Genomic DNA, 24106 nt, shown 5'->3' with positions numbered 1-24106 from the left:
AGCACAGTGATAGTATCGCAGCTGGCATTGACTTCAGAGGCACAAATTGCCTATTTCTGTCAAGGAGAGCTTTTAAAAGCAAAACAAAAACACAGCAAGTGGGTATAAACATATTCATTCAACTTTAATAAAATGGAATGGCAGGCTATTTATTATTTAAATGAGAATACATTTTTATTCAACATAAATGTCTTATGAGAGGAAATATATTTCGGCAGAATTGTGTTCATCCATCCAGTAGAGACTTGAGAATAATTAGAAGTCTGTTCATCTGTTCGGTCTATCTAATAAAGGCAAAAAAAGCTGGTTGTTATAACTCTTACAACCGTCCTAACACTGGAACCACTGATTGATTGGCCAGTAAGAAAGTGCTGCAATGTACTTTCTACACGGATTTGTGTACTCTGTCTCCTATATGCGATCACAGTCAGTGCATATATCACCTTCTGCCCAGCTTCAATTTGATCACCTGACAAATATATAACTACACAGTCAGAACGAACAAAATATCTCACAGTGATAATGTTCTAAATTACGTGTGTTTTACTGCATTATGCACAGCAGCAATAAGTGCCTTTCCCAATGTATCAGTCAAAAACTACTCCCTATTCCTGCATTTTAGTCTTTTATTCTAAGAGTACTAAGTAGTAAGTATCAGTCGATGCAGTAAAGTAATACAGATGTGAACTATAAGTTCAGGGTCAGTTGATGAAACAGATTAAGATGTTTTTGTTTTTCTTATAGCATTCAGACAGAAAACAAAGCGACGCTCTTATTGATTTCTGCCCAATGTCTCATCATTCAAAGGTTGCCCCCGACTACTTTGAAGTTACGTCCTCAGACAACCACTTGATTCTGTCTCCCCACACCTTTTGAACTCAGTCGGAGCGCGGGGAAGGGGAAGTGTTTGAAAAGAGTGTGTCAGATGGAGAGACGGAGGGAGGAAGACAGACAGAGATGGAGGCTGAACTTTCAAAGGGAGAGCAACAGAAGTTGAGACAGAAAAAAAAAAGAGCTGAGGATGGATGCACTGCTGATAGCCTTAAATCACAGCTCGCCGCTGTGCCTGCACCGGTGGGTTGACACAAGCTCGGCCAACACTCAAGGACGCTGTTGACTTCCTCTGATCATTAACAGATGAAAAATAACTTAATTGGGAGCCAGACCAGCAGGCGTGTGCATTAATTTAAGTGAATATTGTTACATGGCTTGAAGAATAATTACTAATGGCTCTCTTTGTTGGCATGTAAAATGGATGAGTATCGGTGCGCTGTGGCTTTCTTTTTTTTTTTAAAGTGGAGCTGCATTCATTAGCTTTGGAAATGGGTTTTGAGCCAAATGAATGGGGGAGGGTGGGGGTTCAGCGGTGCATTAGATCTGCCTAGCACTAATGGAGCTTGCCTCGCGGGCAAAGTAAGTACAATCAGACACACACTCGTACAGACTAATGAAAGCACACATGCGGGCAAATGAACACTTCACATTCTCTGATTGATGTTCATTCAAACTTCGACATGTGTGTGTGTATGTGTGTATGTGTGTGTGTGTGTGTGTGTGTGTGTGTGTGTGTGTGTGTGTGTGTGTGTGTGTGTGTGTGTGTGTGTGTGTGTGGGAGGCTGTGGCGTAGTGGAGAGCAAGGTAGTTCTCCAATCAGGTCGGTGGTTCGATACCCGGCTTCGGCAGTCGATGTGTCCTTGGGCAAGACACTTAACCCCAAGTTGCTCCTGAAGGCTTGCCATCGGTGTGGACTGGATGTTGCATGAATGTTAGTTAGAGTCTGATGGTGGCACCTTGCATGGTAGCCTGTCATCAGTGTGTGAATGGGTGAATGATATGTAATATACTACTGATTAAAAAAATGAATAAAAGCGTCTGCTAAATGACTGTAATGTAGTGTGTGTGTGTGTGTGTGTGTGTGTGTGTGTGTGTGTGTGTGTGTGTGTGTGTGTGTGTGTGTCCTTACCAGCAGTGGATTGTAGTAGGCTGGCCCCAGGGTTGAGTCCCGAGAGGGGGGCTGCTGCTTGAGGAGCACACCCAGGGCATCCTCCTCGTAGCCATAGGCCTTGCCCGGGGAAGGAATGGAGGGGATATCTGACTGACGAACAAGCCGCAGACTTTTAGCCTGCAGCCACTGCGCAGAGAGAAAAAGCAGTAAATAGACAGCGACAGTGTGGAAAGAAGTCAGGGTTTGTGATGGAAAGGATGCCCCCGGGTTATAAAGTGGCTGAGCCAATAAAGTGTGAGTCTGAAGGAGGGACAAAAAGGGAAGGAGTAAGCGTAGGAAGAGGATAAGAAATTTAAAAGAAGAGAGAAGGAAAGAGAGAAGTAGAGGTGCAGGAGTATGAACAATATCTGCTGAGGGAACCGTCTCAGTCGAAATGCATTAAAGCTATTCAACTAACTTTCTGGAAGTCTGGAATTAGCAGTGTGTGTGTGTGTGTGTGTGTGTGTGTGCTATTCAGATAATTACAGCAAGCACAGAAGTAGGAGAATGTGACCATATTCTCTATGGGGACTCTTTCATGATTTGCCGGTCTGGTGGTGAAAGAAACACACTAGATGAGATAAAAGCAGTGAGCTGAGTGTTAACTCAAAGCTTACCTTTGTGTGTGTACTTTGGACATACATTTAACATGGCATGCAAATGAAAAGAGCAACTTAATGTCATCACAGTTAACTGTACTGGTGAGCTTCACTGGGGGAGCTGGAGGCTACTGGACAGGACACATTATCTTAAATTGAAAATCTTTCCTCCACAGTGAAAATATCATGCAATGCATTTAGTGAGCTAAATGATGAAATTGTTTGCTTGCATTGCAATGATTTGTCTTATACTCTCCAACCACCTGATACATTTGATGCTTTGGTTGTGCCAAATGTGGATTTACAAAGCTACAGCTATTTGTTGAATTTGATCAATAGCAATGATGTCTGCAGTGCCTGACAAAACCTCCTTGTGACTGGACAACAAACACAAAAGTGTGAGCAAAGTTCCAGGGTCTGATAAAGAACAGAGGTAAAATTGACACACTGTTGTCTTCAGGCTTTTGTCTGACTGTCAAGACTCTCTCGGTCTGGCGTCTTTTACAGTTTCGCTGCTCAATATCTCCATCATGATCATGAACCTGTTATGGACAAAAGATCCATCTTTCCTTTGCTTTGCCTGCCATATCCAAAGAATGCCTTACTGAATGTGATACGTTTTTAACAACGTTACAGCAAATACACCAGGTGGTGTTCTTTTTATAAGAACAATAGCAAAGTGTCTGTTTTGACAAATGTCTAGAGAAACCGTTTCCCTCAAAGGTTTTAAAATAGCAGCATCAAATACCCGTTGATTGGTGTTGCACGGTCTGCAGATGGTGGAACTGCCAAAGATGGGGGGGCTGAGGTACTGGCAAGGTACTGTCTGCAAGTATTGGCAGTCACCGTTTGGAGGAGGCACTGTTATTCTTATCTTTTGCTTGGCAAAGATACAGTGCACAGTGCTGAGGAGAGCTTTACATTTTATTGTATTTTTATTTTTTGTATGTGTGAAAATAAAAATATGTAACCCTGTGTGTGTGTGTCTGTAGTGCTAATGGGACATGAGACACCTGGTTGGCTGTGGGGCAGAGGGAAAAGGTGACCTCTTACCAGCACAGGGTTTAATATAAGGCTATAACACAAGGAACAAAACAGTAGGCATGTGCAAACCAACAGAACAAAGGTAAGAAGCCTGCACACCCAAGCTCAATGCCTCTCTTTTGCACAGACATAAGATGACCTTTTTGATCCATGGTGGATTTTGACCAGGTCAAGGTAAGAGAGCAGTCATGCAAACAACAGACATACTGCATAAAAGCCAACATATTGTAATGAAAAACATAAAAGGTTGTAGGGAGAAAATATATAGTAAATCATTTCCTGTAAACTGACTGCAAATGTACTTTGCCCAAATATTTACATCCATATTCCTACCTTTTTCCTGCTCAGATTCGCAGCCTGCCCGGCTACAGCCGTCACGGCCCTCAGAGTGTTTCCTGAAGCAGGCAGCACATTGTAGGCCCCGGGGCCCGGAACCTTAGATGCTACTTCTACAAAACGCTTGGAGCGGTTCTGAAGACTGCGCCCACCGTGGATGTTTAGCTGCAGAGACACGTGTTCAACAGAGAGACAGGTTCTCTCAGATTGCAACCAATGAAGAGTTCCTCAACAGCATATAGTCAACAAATTCTCCCCCTTGCTCTCATCCAGTTTTAAAGGCTTCATCTCCTACCTTCTTAAATGAATAGTTTTACATGTCTGAATAGGAAAAGGCTATAAAAGAGCTGCTTTAGGGGACACTATATGTACTACCATGTATGTAAATGATCGTGTCTGACCTACAGTACCTTGACAGGGGAGAAGTCATACTGTCCAGGTCCTGGTATCCTCTCACTGGACTGACTGAATACTGACTGTCTGTTGGTCAACGTCAGGAATGGAGCATAGCCATCTGGAATATGGAAAAACATACAAAAGTAGAATAAGCAAATTGTTGATTGATTCAGGCACAGAAAATCTGTGGTTATATTGATTCAATGTTGTAGTTTGTGTTCATATTCATATTGTATTGCTGAAATTTTGTTTTAAGTGATGCTTATGTAGTGATTTAACAAAATAGGAGTAATGTGAAAAACTTTAACTTGGCCAAGCAATATACAGTATATCATTTTCCTGTGCCATATATATATATATATATATATTTATATATATATTTTATATATAAATATTTATATATATATATATATATAAATAAATATATATATTATATATATAATATATATTTATATATATATATAAATATTATATTATAAATATATAAATATTTATTTATATGTATATTTATATATAAATATTTATATATATATAAATAAATATATATTTATATATATATATATTTTGTCTTTCATCTGTAGGATAACATTGCTTGTCTATGTAGAATAACACTCTAAAGTTTGAATGTTGTTTCATCTTTCTAATAGATTTAAATATCACTCACTGTAATGTACCAGTGTTAGCTTACAGTTACCAGGTAACGTTAGCGTTAGCATTTTAACACACAGCTAATGCTAGCGTTGGCTAACCTTAATTGAATTTCAATAACGTGCATGTTGGTCTACAATCTGGAGTAAAAAAAAAAGAGCAGCAGGCGTGTTTGCTGATTGAAAACGAGCCTCCAGTAGCTTACAGTGGTTCACCCGGGTCTAGCTCACGTACATTAAACCGGGCTACTTCCTACCTGATAACTTAGGACCGCTCCACGTGACGTCATAGGAGCCGGGGCCCACTGACGATGACGTTTCGCCGGTTGTCCTGAAGGTCACTCGTGGAGCTCGTCCATACATTTTAACTACACTGGGTAGTTTAACTAAACGTCATTTGTAAAAAAAAATACGCACACCTGCTTAGAGTCGAGCCTAAGATGTAGGAAAGAAAAGTCGCTCTCACTTAATTGAGTTTGTGAAGCCTCCAGGTCAGAGCATTCCTCCGCTGCTCTCCGTCCAGAGCTGACTGGTGAGTGCGGCGTTGCTTGGTTACCACACATCGTTACACAGCAGAGAGGACAGTGTCCCCTTTAGTCATGTTTCTACCACAGCTATCACATGACAACATGTATGTAACTCCAATGAATTATATTCACTTTAAGATAAGATAAGATAAGATAATCCTTTATTAGCAGGCTTACAACAGCGTAGAGTAAAGTGCACACAAGAGACATAGCAGAAGAAGACAAGCTAAAAAATAAAGAATGAAAAATAAAATAAAACAGTATTATAAATAAGCAATAAAAAAACAGTAGAAAAACAACAGTAACTGAAATATTATATTTACAGACAGAGAAAAAAAAAACTATTTTAACTATTTTAAACTTTTTTAACTATTATTGCACAGTGTAATGTGTAATGTATTGCACAGTGTTTTTATTGTCATGTGGTCATGTGGTCTGCTGGGAGCAGAGCTGGTTGTGCAGCCTGACAGCAGCAGGAAGGAAGGACCTGCGGTACCTCTCCTTCACACACCGGGGGTGAAGCAGCCGGTGGCTGAAGGAACATTACCATTATTTATTACCATTATTGGTTTTGCTCACATATTTGTGAAATCAACCTAAAATTCATTTTCACCCACAGCAGAATGTTTTGCTATAAGGGTAGCCTATTTTACATGAATCTCATGTATATTTGAATGGTTAGTGTTGTCAAGGTGCAAAAAATAGCCTATAGAAAAACCTTGATTACTCACATGCAAGTTATTAAACACATTTGGCAACTTGCTTGTTTCTCTAAAAAAATAAAACTATTACTGCATTGGGCCGCTCTTGTCATCACTCCTGTTATCATTGTTTGCAGCCTTGACCTACTTTCCGCTGCACTATTGAGAAGTGTGGTCAGTGAGAACTCAGGGGTAAACCATCACCAAGTAATAAGCACCTCTCTTGAGCGTCTTTATATTAAACTTCCTGCCATGTCTCATGAGCATGGAGTTTGTCTGCCTAATGGATTTTAATTTGACGGATGTTTTTAGTCCCCAAGAGGAAATCTTAGTCAGACATCAGGGCCCACTAACAGCCACTAAGTCAGCAGGAGCAATAACAATCAAATACTCAGCGGGGACAAATGTGGAGTTTTATTAAAGACAAGATATATGTAACAGTGGGCAACTTCTCAAATAGGAGCAACATCTATACATCAGGAAATGTCATAAAGATATTGACCATATTATAGTACAAAACGTGTATGTGTAATATGTGTTTATTAATTTTGGTTTGTAGTTTAATTGTGTAGCTGTCGACACAGATAGAGAGAGACTGAATGATGTGGTAATAAGATAAAATAAGATAATCCTTTAATGTGTTTTTATCCAAGGATTTGATATGAGATTATTTTAAAAAAGATTAGCTTGGTGTTCAGGAAACCAGAACAGAGCTTTGACCTTTCATTAAGGCAAAATGCTGGATTGATGAAAAAGTCAGTGAGAGCAGTGAGCCTACTTCACCACTGGGGGGCAGCAGCGAGCTTCAGATGAGTCGATCCTGTTTCAAATTCGCATGAAGACAAGTGATGCCTTTAGAGAAAAACGGAAATGTTGTAACCACAGCGGTATGAGACCAAGACACAAGTGTTTCAAAAGTCAAACGGATGGAAACCACATGACATAAAAATAAGCGTATTAACTTGATACTCTAAATAGTGTTTGTGCGTATTTTTTTTTAACAACTGTCATTTTTGTATGCTTACAGAAGACACAAGCGATTTATTTAGCAAGAAAAACATATAAAATAAAACTTGTATTTTGGTTAATAATGCCGCTACAGCAACGACTTAGCACACTCGTTTTCACTGACACAATGAAGCGTCAGCAAATCAACCGACTGCTCCTCTCACACAAAAAGCCAAATTTCCGATACGGGAGGAGGAGTCATTGAAAGCACCACGGGTCGTCACTGTGCAGCGTCTCATCCCCTTCAAGGTGTCTCTTCAGGCAGCTAGCTACCACGCTTACCTTGCGTTTAATTGAACCTTTTTTTTAATACACATTCCGCTTCTCATCTCGGGACTTTCAGTGCCATGAAGGGAATCAGGGTTTTCGTGGTTTTCTTGGTGCTTTCCGCGGCTCTGCTGTACACAGCCGAGGCGGCCAGGAGCAAAACCAGCAACCAGAATAGCTTCCGACGGGCAGCTAACGGGATCTACCAGACCCTGAGCGGGGTCTTCGGAGAGGAGAACATCAGAGGGCTGTACAAGGTGAGTGTGGGACATGTGTCCAGGAGACGACAGGTCAACTTGATCAGGTTTCCTGTGTCTCAGCCGGCTGAAACACAGGAAACCTGAGCGCCCGGGCCCGGCCAACAATTCCACGGATGCCATTTTGTAAAATGAGCCATTATCTCGTGTTTTATCCATCTAGAAAAAGATGTCAGCTCATACAGCGTCGACGTGTGCCATGAAATTAGAGTTGTTTTTTACGCAGTAACGCTTAAATTCAATCATTTGTAGTGTAACCAATGTTCTCATTCATTGTTCTGAGTCCAGCAGCAAGTGCATCAAACATCACGTCACAGATGTGTGACATGACATGTGTTTCTTTATTTCAACTTCATCTTTATTTCACTTCAAATGATTAGAAAGCGGGTAAAAACGGATTACCCTGAATGTCCTCATTGGTTCAGATGCACTTCCTGCATTTTGAATGCATATGTTATTTCCTGTATGTGGCCGCCAAAGCAAACCAAAGTGACATATGTTAGGCTACACCAGATATATTAATAACCGTCTTATTGAAAAATAAATAAACATTTCGATATGTGGATTTAAAAAAAACCTACATACGTATAGGGAAAGCCTCGTGTGTCAGTGTGTCTGCTTTACTGATAAGAACATGCAAACTGTGAATGGCTGATTAAAGTTATGGAGGCGATCATTTGCATACAATACATCACACTCCTCGTCTACAAAGCCGACCCTGTGATCATCCCTACCGATGTATTTGAGCACTTTCTTTAGTTTGTCTGCATTTTAATTGATGATGACTTCCAAGTGTTAAGGAATAGACTTTCTGTGCCAAATACAGGTATAACCAATATCTCTATAAACTGTTAAAAAATGTATATTTATGTTTTATTTATATGCACATAAGACATCAATAGAGTCAGAGAGATATAAATGCAATGCTGCACATGTACATTGTTCAAAAGACTGTCATTTAATCACAAGATGTAAAGCCGTTGTGTCGCTTCACCAAACTTGAAGTGTCAAGTTTAAGTCCAGTCCATCCCATCTTTTAGGATTCAACAAACATCTCAACATAGGTAGCAGCTGGAGCCAGAAGCTAACTAAAGCATTGTTGTAGTCCATGCCAACAAGACGTCTTTGCTGACTGGCTGCTGTGATACTGTACTAAAGTCAGCTACTGTGAGCGTAGAGTGGCTCTCCTGTTGACAGTAGATTAGAGAATCGTCTGTTCATCATGATTATTGTGCAGCTCTACTGACTTAAACTACTACTGTAGTTCTCTTCATGCTTTGGTTGACTAAAAATGTAATTAACTAAACAGTCTTACCATTCTCTCTGCATTTCTATTGGTTCTGCAGTTTTTCTCCAAAACGACGGAGCGGTTTGTCCATGGAGTGGACACGTTTCTCGACACCATCTGGAAGATCTGGTCAGATTTGCTGGATGTGATGGGCATCGACTGTAAGTTTTTAAATGTGTCATGATTCATTCTAACAATGAAAGATGGTCGCAAAGAGAGGGACTTATTGTAACGCCGCCTCCTCTTCTCTCTCCCCTCTGCAGCCTCAAACCTCAGCCACTACTTCAGCCCCACGTCTCTCACCCACTCTCCGGCCCGCGCCCTGCTCCTGGTTGCCGCTGTACTTGTGGCCTACTGGTTCCTCTCCATGTTCCTGGGGGGTTTCTTTTACCTGCTGCACGCCGTGTTCGGGCGCTTCTTCTGGCTAGCACGCGTCACGCTCTTCGCCCTGTCCTGCCTCTACATCCTGCAGAAGTTTGAGGGTGACCCCGAGCGTGTGGTGCTGCCACTCTGCTTCATCATGGCGGTGTACTTCATGACGGGGCCCGTCGGAGCGTACTGGCGTCGGGGAGGCGGGGCAGGTTCACTGGAAGAGAAAATCGACCACCTGGACACTCAGATCAGGCTGCTGAACATCAGGCTGAGCCGCGTCATAGACGGCCTGGAGCGCACCGGGGACCAGTAGGTAGCAGCGAGGATGAGGATGGGGGGGGTTATTGTACAACCAGCCGCAGTTGATGTTTCCTGTACAAATCTGCAGCAACACAACTACTGAGTATTTACAACTCTATTGTCAAATGGGGGCACAAAACTAGTTTGGGCAAAACAATATTTTAACAGCTTGAGTTGATTTTAGTTACAGAATTCCTAAAAAAAATTGATGGACTTGGAGCTTACACAAAACAACCAAACAACCTTTTTTATCTTTTTTTGTTATGTTTGTGTTAAGGCTTTGATTGAAAGGTTTTTGCTACACTTGTGAGGAAGTTATCAGAGCGATGTCCATGGTTTGCTAAACGCAGGCCTAGTTTTACATGTCAGCTACTTTTGGAAAAACTCCCAATTTGGGGTTTGAATTTTTGGTGTTTGGATAAGCATTGTCAATGCTTTTGCTAAATGAATAGTCATATTTTATGTATGTTTGTTCTTTTCTATCCTTGTGAATAACATCGGGGTAATGGTTCTTACAAAGGTATGACCACAAACATTTGTTCCCTTTTTTTGAAACTATTGAAATAGGAAAGGGGCGGGGTGCATGATGCAGGGGGCCGAAACAAACATTGTATTTCAATTATGTAAAAATCCTCAAGATAATAGTTGTTCATAGTAAGATTTATTTATTACATTTTCCATCCAAGATGTAAATCATGTAGATGTAGTTTTATTTCATTAAGTCACCGTCCAATAGTGGCATTAGTTTGACATCGGGACCTCTTTTTCATTCTGTGTGCATGGGTGCATAAGCAAATGCATCTGGGTGACCTACTATAATGTGTGTGCAAATACATTATTGTGTGTGTGTGTGTGTGTGTGTGTATGTGTGTTTTCAAGTTTGTGAAATGAAAAGCACTGTATTAAAAAAGTCACCATCAGACTAAGAGAAAATGCAAACAGGCAGCAATATCTCAGGGACTCAACCAACACGCATATAGAATTGGAAAAGAGGCATCAAGAAAAGTAAAATCATGTCTTGGTCTCTTTTGAGTCACTTGACAGTTTTTCAGACAAGGTCTGAAATCTGTCTCAGTAACTTACAATACTTGTTGATGAATTGGTGCAGTTTGTGTTCTCGTATCATGTTGAAATTGCATAGTGGTCTATAAAAAAATACTTTAGTCGTTTTGAGTTGCACTGGCTTGTAGTATGTCTTAATACATAATATCTTTTGATGAGGACTTAAGTGTAAACAGGATCAATATCTCAACTTGATTACAGATTGAATTTGGTCCAGTGCCTTTTGATTCTGTGGCAAAACTACAAGATCGTACTGTACAGCCTCATTTGACCCTGCATTTGAAATATGAAGCTGTAAATTATTTTATTTTTTTATTGTTTTATGTTTAGCATGTGGTAAGTGATACTTACCAGTAACTTAATTAATTAGAGATTTACGATTCATACAGTATATCATTATATTGAAATTGTGCTTTATTCACAGGCTTGGTGTGCATCACTGTAGCCAACTGAAGTCTGTTGGCTTTTTGTGTCTTTTTCTTTTCTTGTTATTTCAGATAATTCTTTTTCTCATGTGCCTCATAAAATACACTTTTTCCCTGCTATCATTCTCTATGTTCAACACATCTTTTTTTTCATCTGTTCATATTCCCCTTGGCACAGCTTTTTGTAATTTCAATTTATAGAATCTGGACACTGTAAACACATGTTTTTATACAAATGACCCTAATGCTGTGCAAACTTTGGTACGGGAAATGTTAGTTTTAGTTTCACATGTGAAAGTTTGACTACCGTCAGTAATGTTGCAGAATGGTGGAAATCATCAGAGGGCACTTACAGTTCATGACATTACTGAGGCCAAAGAACCAACCAGTATTTATACACTTGACACTCACTCAGCAACTATTTGTATGTGTGAGATGCATTTATGCCCCACCCCTAATGTTGCTCCATGTAGTAAAGGTGAAGTATTAATATTATTCTTGGAGAATTAACGTGTTGCATCAATAAAATAGCAGTCACAGACACATGGACTTTGTGTACATTCAGATAATTACCATTACATACAGTTGGTTTTTTTGTACAATGGTTTGAGACCCTCTGTCTTGCATTTGATCCTTATCTTAGAATTAAGTCTTAATTAAACAAAACTAATTTAAGATTTGAACATAGCTTATCTTAATGTGAATCAATTGATTGAAAATATCTCCCCAAACACACCCAGTTCATCCCAGCAGTGACTCCCCACCCCCATATAGCCAAAGTTACCAGAACTTTCTTGCATGCCGTTTTCTGTTACATTATGTACATGTTGTTTACTGCCTTGGTAGAGAACCCTTCCAAAATGTGTTGTGTGATGTGATTAGTGAGTCAGAGAGCTGATACTGTACTGTAGAGTCCAAATTCTCACAATTACATGGTCTGTTCCACATTACAAAACTAAACTGGACACAAACCCATTGAATTAACCTCTGAAATGTTGGGAATCTTAAAATTACAATAATTTAAAGCAGACTTTAAAGAGGGGCTTGGTGACTAGTCTGAAGCCAATGACCTGTGTATGTTTAACTAATGACAGAATGTGTGATTTATGAAGATGTTAATTGAATAGTAATAATCATGTATGTTATTGAAGGAAGGTTTCTAACCAGTTTCCAATTAATTATGGTATTAATGTTGGAGTTTGAATTTTAAAAGATTCAGGATTTTGAGGGTTTGCGATCAGATGTTGTATTTCAAACACTGAAACTGTGTCTTAAAGTTGCACACAAGTTCCCTCATATTTATTCATAATTTCCAGAATTGCAAAAATGTCAGTTTGTGAGACAAAAAACAACTTGAAAAAAAAAATCTGTATACTTAAAGTTGCCACTAGCTAGGCATTTATGTACCACTTGTCATTACCACTGAAGTTGAAAGATGCCAGTGGATCTTTCAGTTGACATCTCAGCACTGGATTGAATGCTACATTCAGATTATATTTATTATATTTTGAAACTGCCTGTTGAATGGCTAGTAATTCCATAAATGTAATGTACTGTATCCTACTTGTTCCTATTATTCCATGTCGCCTGCTTTTTATAACATGCTGTGCCAATAATGTAGATGTTTTTGTTTAATTTAAGGCTATTATTTGTATCTGTTTTTTCATTTTATCGATATTTTTGAAACTTTTTTTGTATTCGAATATTTCGGTACTTCAGTGATGTGGTAAGCACCAAACTGTTCTGCCTGCTGTTGTTTGTGTGTGAATGTGTCTTTATCCAAACCTGTTGATGGATAAATGGTTCTTTTTTTTGTAAGTGAAATTGAGGTCCAGATTTGAATAAATTAAACTCCACAGTATGACAAAGTCTTCTACTTTCTGATTCAATAATTTTATTCAGATGTAATATCCCTGCAAAGTGTGAATGGTTGTTCATTTGTTGTCGTGATTATCCGAATTATTTCAAGATAAAAAGAATAACCAGTTAAATGAGTGTGGTTTGGGATGAAATGTTCATTAGATTTAAATATTTCCTTTTATTTGATGAATCACATCATACACTTTTATTTTGTAGAATTTGGTAAAAAAATGTACAACATTTCTGGCACTAGATGGCACTGATAAATCTTTGGTGTCGCCTAAAAGCAAATGCTTGAAAACTTATGACACTGGATACTTATTTTTAACAGTTTACTTGACAAAAAGAAAATCTAACAAACATGTTTATCTTCAAGACTCTTAAAAGGCATCGACTGTGTCTTAGCTCTGCTATGAGTTTTTCTGTGTACACATACGTTAGAAAAATACCTTAAAAAGGCATTTACATGAATCTACACTCTAGATCAGTGGTTCTCAACCTTTTTTCAGTGATGTACCCCCTGTGAAATATTTTTTCAGCCAAGTACCCCCTTAACAGCGGAAAGCATTTTTGGTTGAAAGAAATATGTAATACACAGCGCTCTGCCATCAGTGTCTGATTTATTAAACTATCACTAACACTGAAGGATTTAAAATATATATATTTTAAATCTCACGTACCCCCTGGAGTGCCTTCACGTACCCCCATTTGAGAACCACTGCTCTAGATGATATTAGCTGTGTGCTAAAAAAAAACATCAAATCTATATTTCTGTTATGGCTGATATGTGCCTGCTGTGTAGCATCTTGTAACAATGAATTTCAGATTGAAAATAGTTATGAAAGCCTTGGCAGGGGAAGTCCATTCTTTTAAGAGATTGTCATGGTGCCCTTGAGCAAAATAATTTACACCAAAGAGCTCCAGCGGCTGGTAAAATGTAAGTTCTACACAGCAGGTGTAAACGTATTTCTGCTAGATCTTTTCTCACAGCGGACACAAAGTATTGATTTGTACTGAGAGTTATCTCTCAGAGAGCAAGCTGGTATACCATAAGTTATTTGATTTGTCTGTAGTACTCTACTGATTGAGATGAATCATCCATTCATATTTAATCACAAGTATGTAAGAGGCATATTAAATATAAGTCTGTGACCAGAAACCTCAGCTGACAAAATGAGACACAACCAAGATTAACTCATCATTATAAAACTATTTATTTATTGCTTTATTATAATGTATCTAACGGATAGATAAGATAAGCTGGATGTTAAGAGTGACAAATACCCATACAGTAAACTCTCATGAAATTAAATGTCTGATGACCTTCGGTTCCCTACTGCTTGTAGTGTTCCCTAAATTTAAGAAATAATATTTATTATAGAATGTGGATTTCTTAGCGCCATATGACAAAGTCACCCATCACAGTTGACTGAGGTTCCACGCTAACCTACAATCTTTTGTTGCTGTGTTTCGTCTGCCTGGAAGAAATCAACAAACTAATGTATGCCTTCAGATTAAAATCCACGAGTGCATTGGGAATCACCTGAGAGTACATTACCGTTGAATTTGTTACTCCAAATCCTAACCTTTCCATTTTGTTATTTTATATCCACATACAAAATTGAAAATTATGTAATTTTTTAGATGCTGAAACTTACAAAGTAATTAGTATTACAGTTACACTATAAATAATTATAGAGTAAGAGTGGTTTAACTCATCTCTTGACAATAATCAGTGAAGTTAGGAATGCAGGAAGGCTGCTAATATTAACATTGGCTGCTGCTGGCTAAACTACAGCGAGTCTGGATTGCTAATCCTAACAAAGTAGTTCAACATCTGTTGTTAAAAGCACAGTAGCCCCACCACATTGAAAAAGTGTAATGCCTCAATCAATCTTAACTGGCAGCAGGTTTTATTTTGACGGGTCAAAGAGCAGCTTTCTTTTTTATTTACAATATATTCTAATCCCATTTGTTTATTCAAACACTTTATTAAAAGGGAATTACTCAGGTATTTTGCATAGTCATTTTCAAATTTAATGTGTTGAATATCGGCACCAACATCAGCTTGGCAGCTTCAGTTAAAAAATATCAGAATCTGTGTCTTTAAAAAACATTATGAAATGAATTCTACTAAAATACAAAGCAGATGTTTCTACAGTCTTGTGTCGTAGGTTCTCATTTGGTCTAACACACAGGTTAAAGCTACAGAACAAACTAATCAACGGTTTCCTTATTATCAGCATATACTTGTTCCCCAATACTCTGTTTTGGTTATATAAATAACTTTCCACAAAGTGATTGACAAACAAGACTGCAAGTCTGACTGCACCTACTTTTGGCTTCCACTTCTCTGTCAGATTTTGGAAGAAGTAACACCTGACCAAATAGCTGATTTTTCCTGCTCTACGAGTGCTTCCACATTTTCAACACAACTCCAGATGCATTAGGATTTCCTCAAAACATGTATACACCAACACCAATCACAGCAATACAACATGTGCATTAAGCATCTCGTCAAATCCACCTAGCTGAAGTAGCGTATAAAACTGAGAGCAATCCACAGTTATTCTGGTTTTGTCCATGAAGGCAGTAATCGAAGCAGGATCATTTTGTTTATAGTCAATTAAGGGGTAATATGACTTACAGACAAGTCTCCCAGGAGAGCAGCTCTGATGGGCTTCCAAGTGGCGTTGCTGGACAAAAGGTGCATCCTCCTGACATGTCATTACCAGCCCTTCCTTTTCTCCCTGATCTCTTCCATCACTTCAGTCTATGGCAGTCTAGTGAAGCAAAAGTGTCAATAGAAATATGTAAAATAGTAAAAAATAAAGATAAAAGAACTGACACGATGTCCTAATCCAGTGATACGCTCTCTGAGTCGCGGGCTGTTCACATGTCAGGGTTACGAGTCACACCAGGCTCCTTTAGGCTGTCAGAAGCGAGCCAAAACTTTTAAGTCCATGCCACCAACTCCACCTGACCCTGCCCCGGAAACATGAGCCTGGTTTGATCCGTTGCCCAGCTGGATATGATGGAGGCCGTTGTTGAAGCTGGCACACAGCAGATTGGTGGAGTCAGTAGGTACCAGGCAAACCAGTGGACCAGCACCATCCAGAGACAACGTCCCTAAACAGACTGAACAGAGGATGGCAGAGAGAGGGTTGGAGGAGAGTTGGTGTAAAAACACTACACACCCAAACAATGACTGTAAATGTGCCTGTGTGTGTTTTTTGTGTGTGTGCGCCTGTTTTTGTGTGTATTCTTCTTTCTGTATATCAATATTTCCATCTTACCTGCTGTGTTCTGATCCCAGATTCTGACGGAGCTGTCATGGGAGGATGTTGCTACCTGAGCTGTGCCACCAGGAGGCGTAGGCAGAAACATACAGCAGGCGACGGTCTGGAGATGACCTCTGTACTCCACAACTTTACAGCCGGGCTGACGCAGGTCCCAGAGCTAATAACACAGACACAACTCCACTGAGAACAAGTGGCAATGTCAGATATTTTAAAACTTCCAACATAAGACAGCATCCATTGTCTTATATTGGAAGTTTTAAAATAAGATATTAATCAAATGCAAGGTGATAAAAGAACATTTACATGTCTATCAACCAAATTCCTGTTCTGAATCTGAACAATCACAATTGAAAGTAATTCTAAATTATCTGACAGTAGTGTAATAAAACCTATCAATGCCTGTCCAGTTATTCTTAAACAGCGGCCTTAGAGCACCACCTAGTGGGCCGTGGTACTACCAATTGATCAAATTAAATATATATGTTTTGTAAAAATACAAAGCTAGTTATTTTTATCTAGCCTTAGCTTGTTAACTCAATGTACTCAGGAATTCACATAAATAAAAAAAAAGTTAACTTAAAACTGGACGCATCATCAGGTAGACTAACCCCTCCACTGTTAGCTAGCCAATGTGACACACCCAAACTGTTCAGTGACACATCATGGGTCGGTTGTTGGAACTAAAAAGTTATGTGGGAGAAACCCCGGCGGCAGTAAAAGCTCTAAAGCCTGTGGTGAGGAAATATGACCCTGAATACATTAAATTTAAATTCATGATGGAAGGCAGTGATGGGCGATGGTAAGATGAATATTTATTTATTATCATATCAAGCTGACAGTGGCATAACACATAATTACAGCCAAGTTTATGTTTTATCTTTTTTTGTCACGTTATGTTTTTTTCCCCATTTATTTGGGAAGATGGTCCCAATCAGAAGTGGGCCTTAGGTCACAAACAGTTGAGAACCTCTGCTCTAAACAGAGCATTTATATACGTTACTGTTTACTAGACTGGACTGGACAACAGAACTACTGGTAATTAGTCAAATAGGATTAGCTTAATATTTGACTTGTCTCTTGCTACTTTTAGAAGACACAGATTAGACAGGAACTGTATAACTGTTCTAGCTGTGGGCCAAAGCTGCAAGCAGGGTGAATCAAACTCAGAAAAAACATTCAGAGACCATCTGCACAAGGGCAATGTGTAAGTATTGTTTTGTTTGAGTAGAAATTAAAACAATAACTGGTATTAACTGAGTAGTCACCGGTCTCTCTTCTTTATGAGTGCGTGATGTATACAATAATAAACATATTGTTAATTGACAAGCAACAACCACACAAACACCTCCAGTGGTCTCACCGTGGCTTCACAGCCCTGGCCTCCAAAGCCGTTGCTACTGGACACCAAGTAGTTTCCATTTGGGGAAACATCACAGTGGGTCTGGATGTATTGCTTGGCTGGAAAAGTATTTGTCACCTGCCATGCACGGCTGTCCCACACCCTGTGCACATACACAAAAACATTACTATAGAAATACACTAGTGCAAGCTTTTTTTTTTTTATCCCATACGTAAAATGAAAGCATGACACCGTTGTTTTCTGAGAATTGTTTTCTAACAAATGTTAAAATGAGTCAATATCTCTCAAAATAAGTGTTAAGGATTAACACAGGTATAACAATCAGTAAGATAATGCGGCGAACAAAGTAATGCAATAGGCTCTAAACCGGGCAAATACTGCTTAAATTGAACATGTGCCTATTATCTCTTCATTTCAATTTTTACAGCATACAATGCTCACTGTTGGGTAACACATGTGGAGATGGAATAAACATGTTGGGCATTATTTATTCCTAAACGGTTTGCTGCATGAGGTGATGTCAGAGGGTTCAAGGAGCTGTTAGGTGAAGTGTAAAGATGTGTTATCACTACATTCTCCCAGACTAACAGATGATAACATGCATGTAGCTAGGTAAAACACATAAATCATATCAAACCCATCAACAAGTATTTCTGATTCAGTTTAACAGAATTCTTTCATTCTCATTTTCCCATCTCTGATAAAGAGAACGCCCTTCCATTTTATGAAAGAGTATGGCCACAATCCCATGACTTAATTACACCTGCCGTATTCTAATTGGCTGCCATAGGTGAAAATACATTTTGGCTAACCTTGTTGGGATAAAATAAGTCAATCTCTCAGCAGTGAATAGTTGGTTGTAAACAGTTGCATACGTTAATTTATTTTGTGGTCTACTGATTTGTATAAATCCAAATAAAGATAACCTGTTAATGAATGTGTGACAGTAAGCGCTCAGTTTTAGTGCTGCTTTTATGTATTACTTATTGTAGTCTTGACGCTGTATTGTTACCAAATAAGAAGCATTCAAAGACTGCTAAGAATTGTAGTGTAGCACTGGTACTATACTCCATAACACCTTTTTTGCTATACTATTCCTAGGAAGTAGAAACAGGTCAGCATATTTCCATTACCAACTGAAAACAAAGTGGATTTCTAATATTTGTTTTGCTTTGCAGCAGATGGCACATGTGCATCTACAGTAATGTAGTTGCTGTCCCAAATATTTATTTACCTTATGGTCTTATCCTCAGAGGTCTGGACTATAGAAGAGCTGCCTGGCACCCAACACACATGAGTCACCTGGACAGAGAGAAAAGTTGAAAGCCTGCAGGGCATGAACTCAGACGTAACAGTCAGATTGAATGGCTTATTGATTTGACTCTTTTCTTTCTACATGCTCAGGTACACACCTAAGGCAATCCCGAGTGCTTGAAACAATTCTTAGCACGAGGTTATGTGCACACAAAAGCACATACTGTTATTCTCACCAGGTTTCTAGAAATGTTGTGTCTCTGTTCACATTTTGCAGATTCTATATCCCACAGACACATCCAGTTGTCACGAGAACCGGTGCACAGCTTTCTCCCCTCTACAAATCACAATAAAGACAGTTCCATTTGATCAGTAATCTTAATAAATGACAATGTGCATAAATTTGCACCATTGACAGGCAAAAGCCTCTACAACACCAGGAATAGTTAAATACTTCACTTGATAAACATCAAAAATAAACATGCAATTGCATTATTATCAGTTTTGGTTTTTCATCACTCTATATTAAATGCTGCAACGATTGGCGGCCATTAAGAACAGAGATAGATGTTCCCAAACCCACTACAAAACAAGGAAGTGAGCAGGAGTATAACTATGGATATTTATTCATAGTAGGTTATGTTTTGGGATAAATAAAACATCTGCACAGAGATATACCACACTACATATGGTATGTAGTTTATCTTAAGCAATGAAAATGCTTTAAAACTGTTAAATGATGTACGCATGACTGATGAGACTCGTGTTTGTGTTTGTGTGTGTGTGTGTGTGTGTGTGTGTGTGTGTGTGTGTGTGTGTGTGTGTGTGTGTGTGTGTGTGTGTGTGTGTGTGTGTGTGTACCAGGGCTGATGGCTAGTCCATTGACCACCAATTCATGCCCACAAAATTCCTGGATAGGTTCGTCCCCCTGGTTTAGGTCCCACATCAGAACAGTCTTGTCCCGTGAGGCACTAAAGATCCATGTACTGCCTGGATAGCACATCACCTGGCAGATAGACGGACGCAAAATTAAGAGGAGACATGGTTGTGAAATATGTAACAACTCTGAGCAGCATCACACCTTTATCAGTTTGCGCACACACAGTATTGATGTTACCTTGGTAACCTCTCGGTTGTGACCCTGGAAGGACTGACACATCCGGCCTTGTTTCCAGTCATACACCACCACAGCCTACGGGTGCGGACACATGCATGCATATAAACAACCAAACACATGAGCACAACGTAACCACCACATGTTTAAGGATTTTCCGTGCATATTAAATGGCCAAGTCCATGACACTTTTTATACCATCTAATTAAAAATGTTAAGTTTCTTTTACTTGCATTAGGCATTGTTATCAACTGAACCTGTCTAAAATCCAGAGAAAAATCATCAGCAAATTGATAAAGTGTTTGAAATGCTATTATTTTTGGAGTAATCTATACTACCAGTACATAGAATAATTTACCTGGTCGGTCCCACCAGAAACACACAAATCTGGGCTAAGATTGGTGACAGTGTTGACGGAGCCCTGATGGGCAGGTTCATACAGCATCACCTGACTGTCAAAGGTATTATCTGCTTTCTCCCCCTGAGATGCCCTGCACAGAAAACACCATTAAAAAAAAAAGATCACAAAACTAACATATTCAGACAGTTCTTGTGATAACTGATGCAGTACTCCTTCAGTATATCCATGTCTGTATTATACTTATATTATGTTCCTTTACAGGCTGCACTGTTAAAAGTCTTCTGCTTAAGATGAATTATTAAGATGAAATTCTCCTCAATAAATGAATGTCACCATATTTGTTGATGACGCCTCCCATTTAGATGTACAACAGAGTATATACTCATACTGCGTTGTATGTACTTGGTACTGGTATCTACTGGAGTAATATCCATAGAGAAAAAAAATATTTTCCCAAAGATTAAATCAATTATAATATTACGTTCCATTTTTATGTTCCATAAGCCGTCTCACTACTGTAACAACTTATTTAGTCTTTCAGTGATTTTTAAAGAATGTACACCTGTGAGTATCTACTGTGCACTGTATTGTGGACAGTGATCCAAACCAAAACCAAAAGACCTTACTATGCATAAACCGACATGTTTGATAGTACTTTGTTTTTATTTTTCTCTAGTGTGAACGAACTACATTCTGAAATCCTGGTTCTAATTAGTATGTAATAGATACAAGGACACAGACACTGTGTCAGTAGCATGCATGTCTCACCTGTAGAGGTCAGACCTCTTGCGAAACTTGCTTTGTAGTTTGCCCATGTCTGCTAGGAACCTGCAGCCACACTGACACATAGAGAGAAAAAAAAATAAATAAAGTCGTTGCTGCATCCATAAAATGTCTATCCTTGCCTTTAGTGAGCAGTGGTGATGATGAGGGACAACAGATCAAGGCACTTTGCAAGCCAACAAAACAGTTCAGTTCAAAGGCTGGGAAATTGTGGCTCATAATAGCAAAATTATGCACACTACACAGAATGTTTCAAAGTGTGTTATTGCAATTATATAAACTGAGGTCATTGGCTGAAATTCTAAATATGTCAGATTGCAACCTCCATGCTGGGACTTCAGAAATTACACTGCTTTGCTTGCTGCAAATGTATCACTGTTTATTTTGCTCTCCCTGACATTGTTATTTAATACTTATCTAAGATTCACCTGCATACATCCCATACACCCCAACTTAAGTAGACAGCCTCTTACAGCAGAATCTCTTGCGTAAGGGTTAGACAGACTAGTCTACAAAGTGAGATTAAGTCACACGTTCCCACACAAACACTGTTTTCTTTCTCTCTCTCACACACACACACACACACACACACGCACAGCTAAGCTCCTCCCTCGTTATCCTGGCGTACTCCTCAAACAATCGACAGGAAGGAGAGGGCTCAAATCCTATTAGAGCAGCATCATTACTGTCACAAGGCATTAATCGCTCGAAAACACCTGCTATGAACTGTGCTGGCGGTCATTATGTAACAAAACAAAAGATTTTAACCGAAACGTTAGCTCCTCGTGGTGAAAAAACAAGTCATGACTCGTGGTACGCAGTTCTGGGATAAGTGAATCAAGAGATCTTACCTGTCACCGGGCAGGTGTGGTCGCTGTGAGATGCTGAGGCTGTGGCTAGCTCGCTAGCATGCTAACTAATCTTTATCTGTCATGCCGAGATAATGTGCTAGTAGCACCGAAACGTGGTTATACAAACGTTACAACTTGGTAAAGTCGTTGTCGCAACGATCCAAAACGTTTCCCCCAGACTGCCATGGTAGAAAGTTGTTCTAGCTGCGTGGGAAACAACACAGAAGAGTAGTTTCACTACAACAGACCCATCCCTCTCTCCGTAGCGACCATGGAGCGACGCTTTCTCGTATCTAGGCGAGGGTGAGGTCATGTGACACGGGGGAGGACGTCATCGAGAGCGTTCGCTTACCAAAATAAAAGTCTCATTTAATAATTAGGATATTTTTGTGGCATTTCTGGACATGTACCGTCCCCCATCTACAATTCACTTGCATTCAATACAACTGGTCAAGTTTCCAAGGCGAATTGTAACCGTTTATTATTATTATTATTATTATTCCCCCTCCATTGGCTACTATACTACACCCTTGGCTGGATTAATCCTGTTTGGGGGCACCAGGCATAAATGAGCTGCTGAGCTTTCCTCCTATCAACCCCCCTCTCAATTGCATTATCTAAAGTATTGGTGATTAAACACAAATACATTCACAAATATGGACAATATATTCACAAACATGCACCATATGTGACCCTAATATTGGCTGAAATAATTAAGGCCTTTAAACTGCATTTGGACAATTGGATCACTGAATGTTTCAAAGTGTATAATTGCTATTAAATACACTGAGGTCATTGGCCTATCTTTTACAAAACAGGGCCTCGACCAGGTAATACAGTAGGACCCATTTTAAGGTTCTTGGCATCATCAGTTGATATGGTGCTTTAGTAAAGTATTACTGTATGCACCATACATATTTTTTTTAAAAAGGAGACAAACAACCTGCCACACAGTAACTTGGGGTATTTTATACAGTGTGTTTGAGCGCTCTGGGGCAGTCGCCTTGTTGATGATACTGATGAGGGCCACAAAGCTAAACTTGCTGGTTAGACAATAAAGTTGTTCTGTAAAGTTAGATTTTTGACCTCTGTAGTTGCCTGCTTTTTTCAGTTGGTAATCCAGCCTTGTGTACATCACTCAAGACATTATATACTGTCTATCTTCATATACAGTAAATTGAATAGGCCTAGCCTAATCTGACATCTATTGTCACTTTTGGACATCCATGGTTTGTGCTGCCATTCTAACAATTTCCAATTTATTTATATTTTCCCTCAGCCAGCTACTAATAAATCTATGAAATCGTTGTCTTGAGCAGAAATAACAAACCAAGGCTCAAACATGCAGTCTCATTGCTGTTGTTTCTATCCTCACACTGTTCAATGTCATAGAAGGATGCACAGATTTGTTTAAAGAACACACAACTTTCTTCTTTGGTTAAAATGAAAGTCCAAATTAAAGATTTGACAGTATGTGTAACACATTTGGCTGGGTACATGTAAAGCTAAACCAACAAATATAACATTTTCTTGTTGATGAAAAATAAACTGGGATAATATGATTTTTCACTCAACAACTTAATGCATTTGTTTAAAGGGGAATCTTGACTTTTGTAAGATTATGCTGAACAGCCCATGACAGGTTAAAATGTTACTGACCTGTGGCTGGGTGTCCCTACAGAGCTGGTTGGTTGACCTTCATTACAGGCACAGGTTGAATAGCTCCCCAAGCTTGAAATCTGGGACGAATCAGACAAGTCCCTGCAGTTAAAATTAATTCAACTATTTTACAGTTGTTCTTTTCATGTCCTGTTTTCATGTGCTTCACTGTAGCTCTGATTTTTGTCCGACAAAGTCAGGAAAGATAAGACAGGCTTTGTCTTCATTAGCTGGATTAAACAATGCATTACGGCAACTAAGCACTGAGTCACTGGGATGTCACATTTAAAAGGTCTAAATAGGCCACTTAGCTAGGTTACAATCAGCACTGTTCAATATGTGAGATGAC

General features: G+C 39.2%; 3 protein-coding genes across 3 annotated transcripts in view; 1 reads left to right on the top strand and 2 right to left on the bottom strand.

Annotated features, from left to right (window-relative positions):
• The window catches only part of stpg2 (sperm-tail PG-rich repeat containing 2), a 54451-nt gene extending 49030 nt beyond the window's left edge, over positions 1–5421 (bottom strand). The window contains exons 1-4 of the mRNA XM_054611550.1: positions 5264–5421; positions 4374–4477; positions 3961–4128; positions 1964–2131 (exon numbers count right to left, since the gene is read on the bottom strand). Of these exons, the coding sequence (XP_054467525.1) occupies positions 1964–2131; positions 3961–4128; positions 4374–4477; positions 5264–5369 (546 nt within the window). The 5' untranslated portion in view covers positions 5370–5421. The remainder of the gene's footprint in view (positions 1–1963; positions 2132–3960; positions 4129–4373; positions 4478–5263) is intronic.
• A 2040-nt stretch (positions 5422–7461) lies between these two features.
• bri3bp (bri3 binding protein) lies at positions 7462–13081 on the top strand. The gene is made up of 3 exons (XM_054611007.1): positions 7462–7766; positions 9113–9215; positions 9318–13081. The coding sequence occupies exons 1-3, from the start codon at positions 7590–7592 to the stop codon at positions 9737–9739; spliced, it is 702 nt and encodes a 233-aa protein (XP_054466982.1). The 5' UTR covers positions 7462–7589; the 3' UTR covers positions 9740–13081.
• A 1750-nt stretch (positions 13082–14831) lies between these two features.
• wdr31 (WD repeat domain 31) lies at positions 14832–22347 on the bottom strand. The gene is made up of 10 exons (XM_054611384.1): positions 22099–22347; positions 21233–21303; positions 20462–20594; positions 20107–20181; positions 19851–19995; positions 19226–19326; positions 18970–19037; positions 17736–17877; positions 16370–16532; positions 14832–16211 (listed from the first exon to the last, which is right to left on the bottom strand). Exons 2-10 carry the CDS (start codon positions 21277–21279, stop codon positions 16009–16011), a joined length of 1077 nt encoding a protein of 358 aa, XP_054467359.1. The 5' UTR covers positions 21280–21303; positions 22099–22347; the 3' UTR covers positions 14832–16008.
• Positions 22348–24106: the final 1759 nt, after the last annotated feature.

The sequence above is a fragment of the Anoplopoma fimbria genome, chromosome 13 (assembly GCF_027596085.1).
Source record: "Anoplopoma fimbria isolate UVic2021 breed Golden Eagle Sablefish chromosome 13, Afim_UVic_2022, whole genome shotgun sequence".
NCBI lineage: Eukaryota > Metazoa > Chordata > Actinopteri > Perciformes > Anoplopomatidae > Anoplopoma > Anoplopoma fimbria.
This window is presented reverse-complemented; position numbering and strand designations above follow the sequence as displayed.

Bases quoted from the DNA above. Each gene is read 5' to 3' on its own strand.
- bri3bp (XM_054611007.1), top strand. From the start codon at position 7,590: ATGAAGGGAATCAGGGTTTTCGTGGTTTTCTTGGTGCTTTCCGCGGCT. The intron at 7,767-9,112 runs GTGAGTGTGGGA...TTGGTTCTGCAG, and splicing joins ACATCAGAGGGCTGTACAAG to TTTTTCTCCAAAACGACGGA. The intron at 9,216-9,317 runs GTAAGTTTTTAA...TCCCCTCTGCAG, and splicing joins GGATGTGATGGGCATCGACT to CCTCAAACCTCAGCCACTAC.
- wdr31 (XM_054611384.1), bottom strand. From the start codon at position 21,279: ATGGGCAAACTACAAAGCAAGTTTCGCAAGAGGTCTGACCTCTACAG. The intron at 20,595-21,232 runs GTGAGACATGCA...TTTTCTGTGCAG, and splicing joins AAGAGGTCTGACCTCTACAG to GGCATCTCAGGGGGAGAAAG. The intron at 20,182-20,461 runs GTAAATTATTCT...CCGCACCCGTAG, and splicing joins TTTCTGGTGGGACCGACCAG to GCTGTGGTGGTGTATGACTG.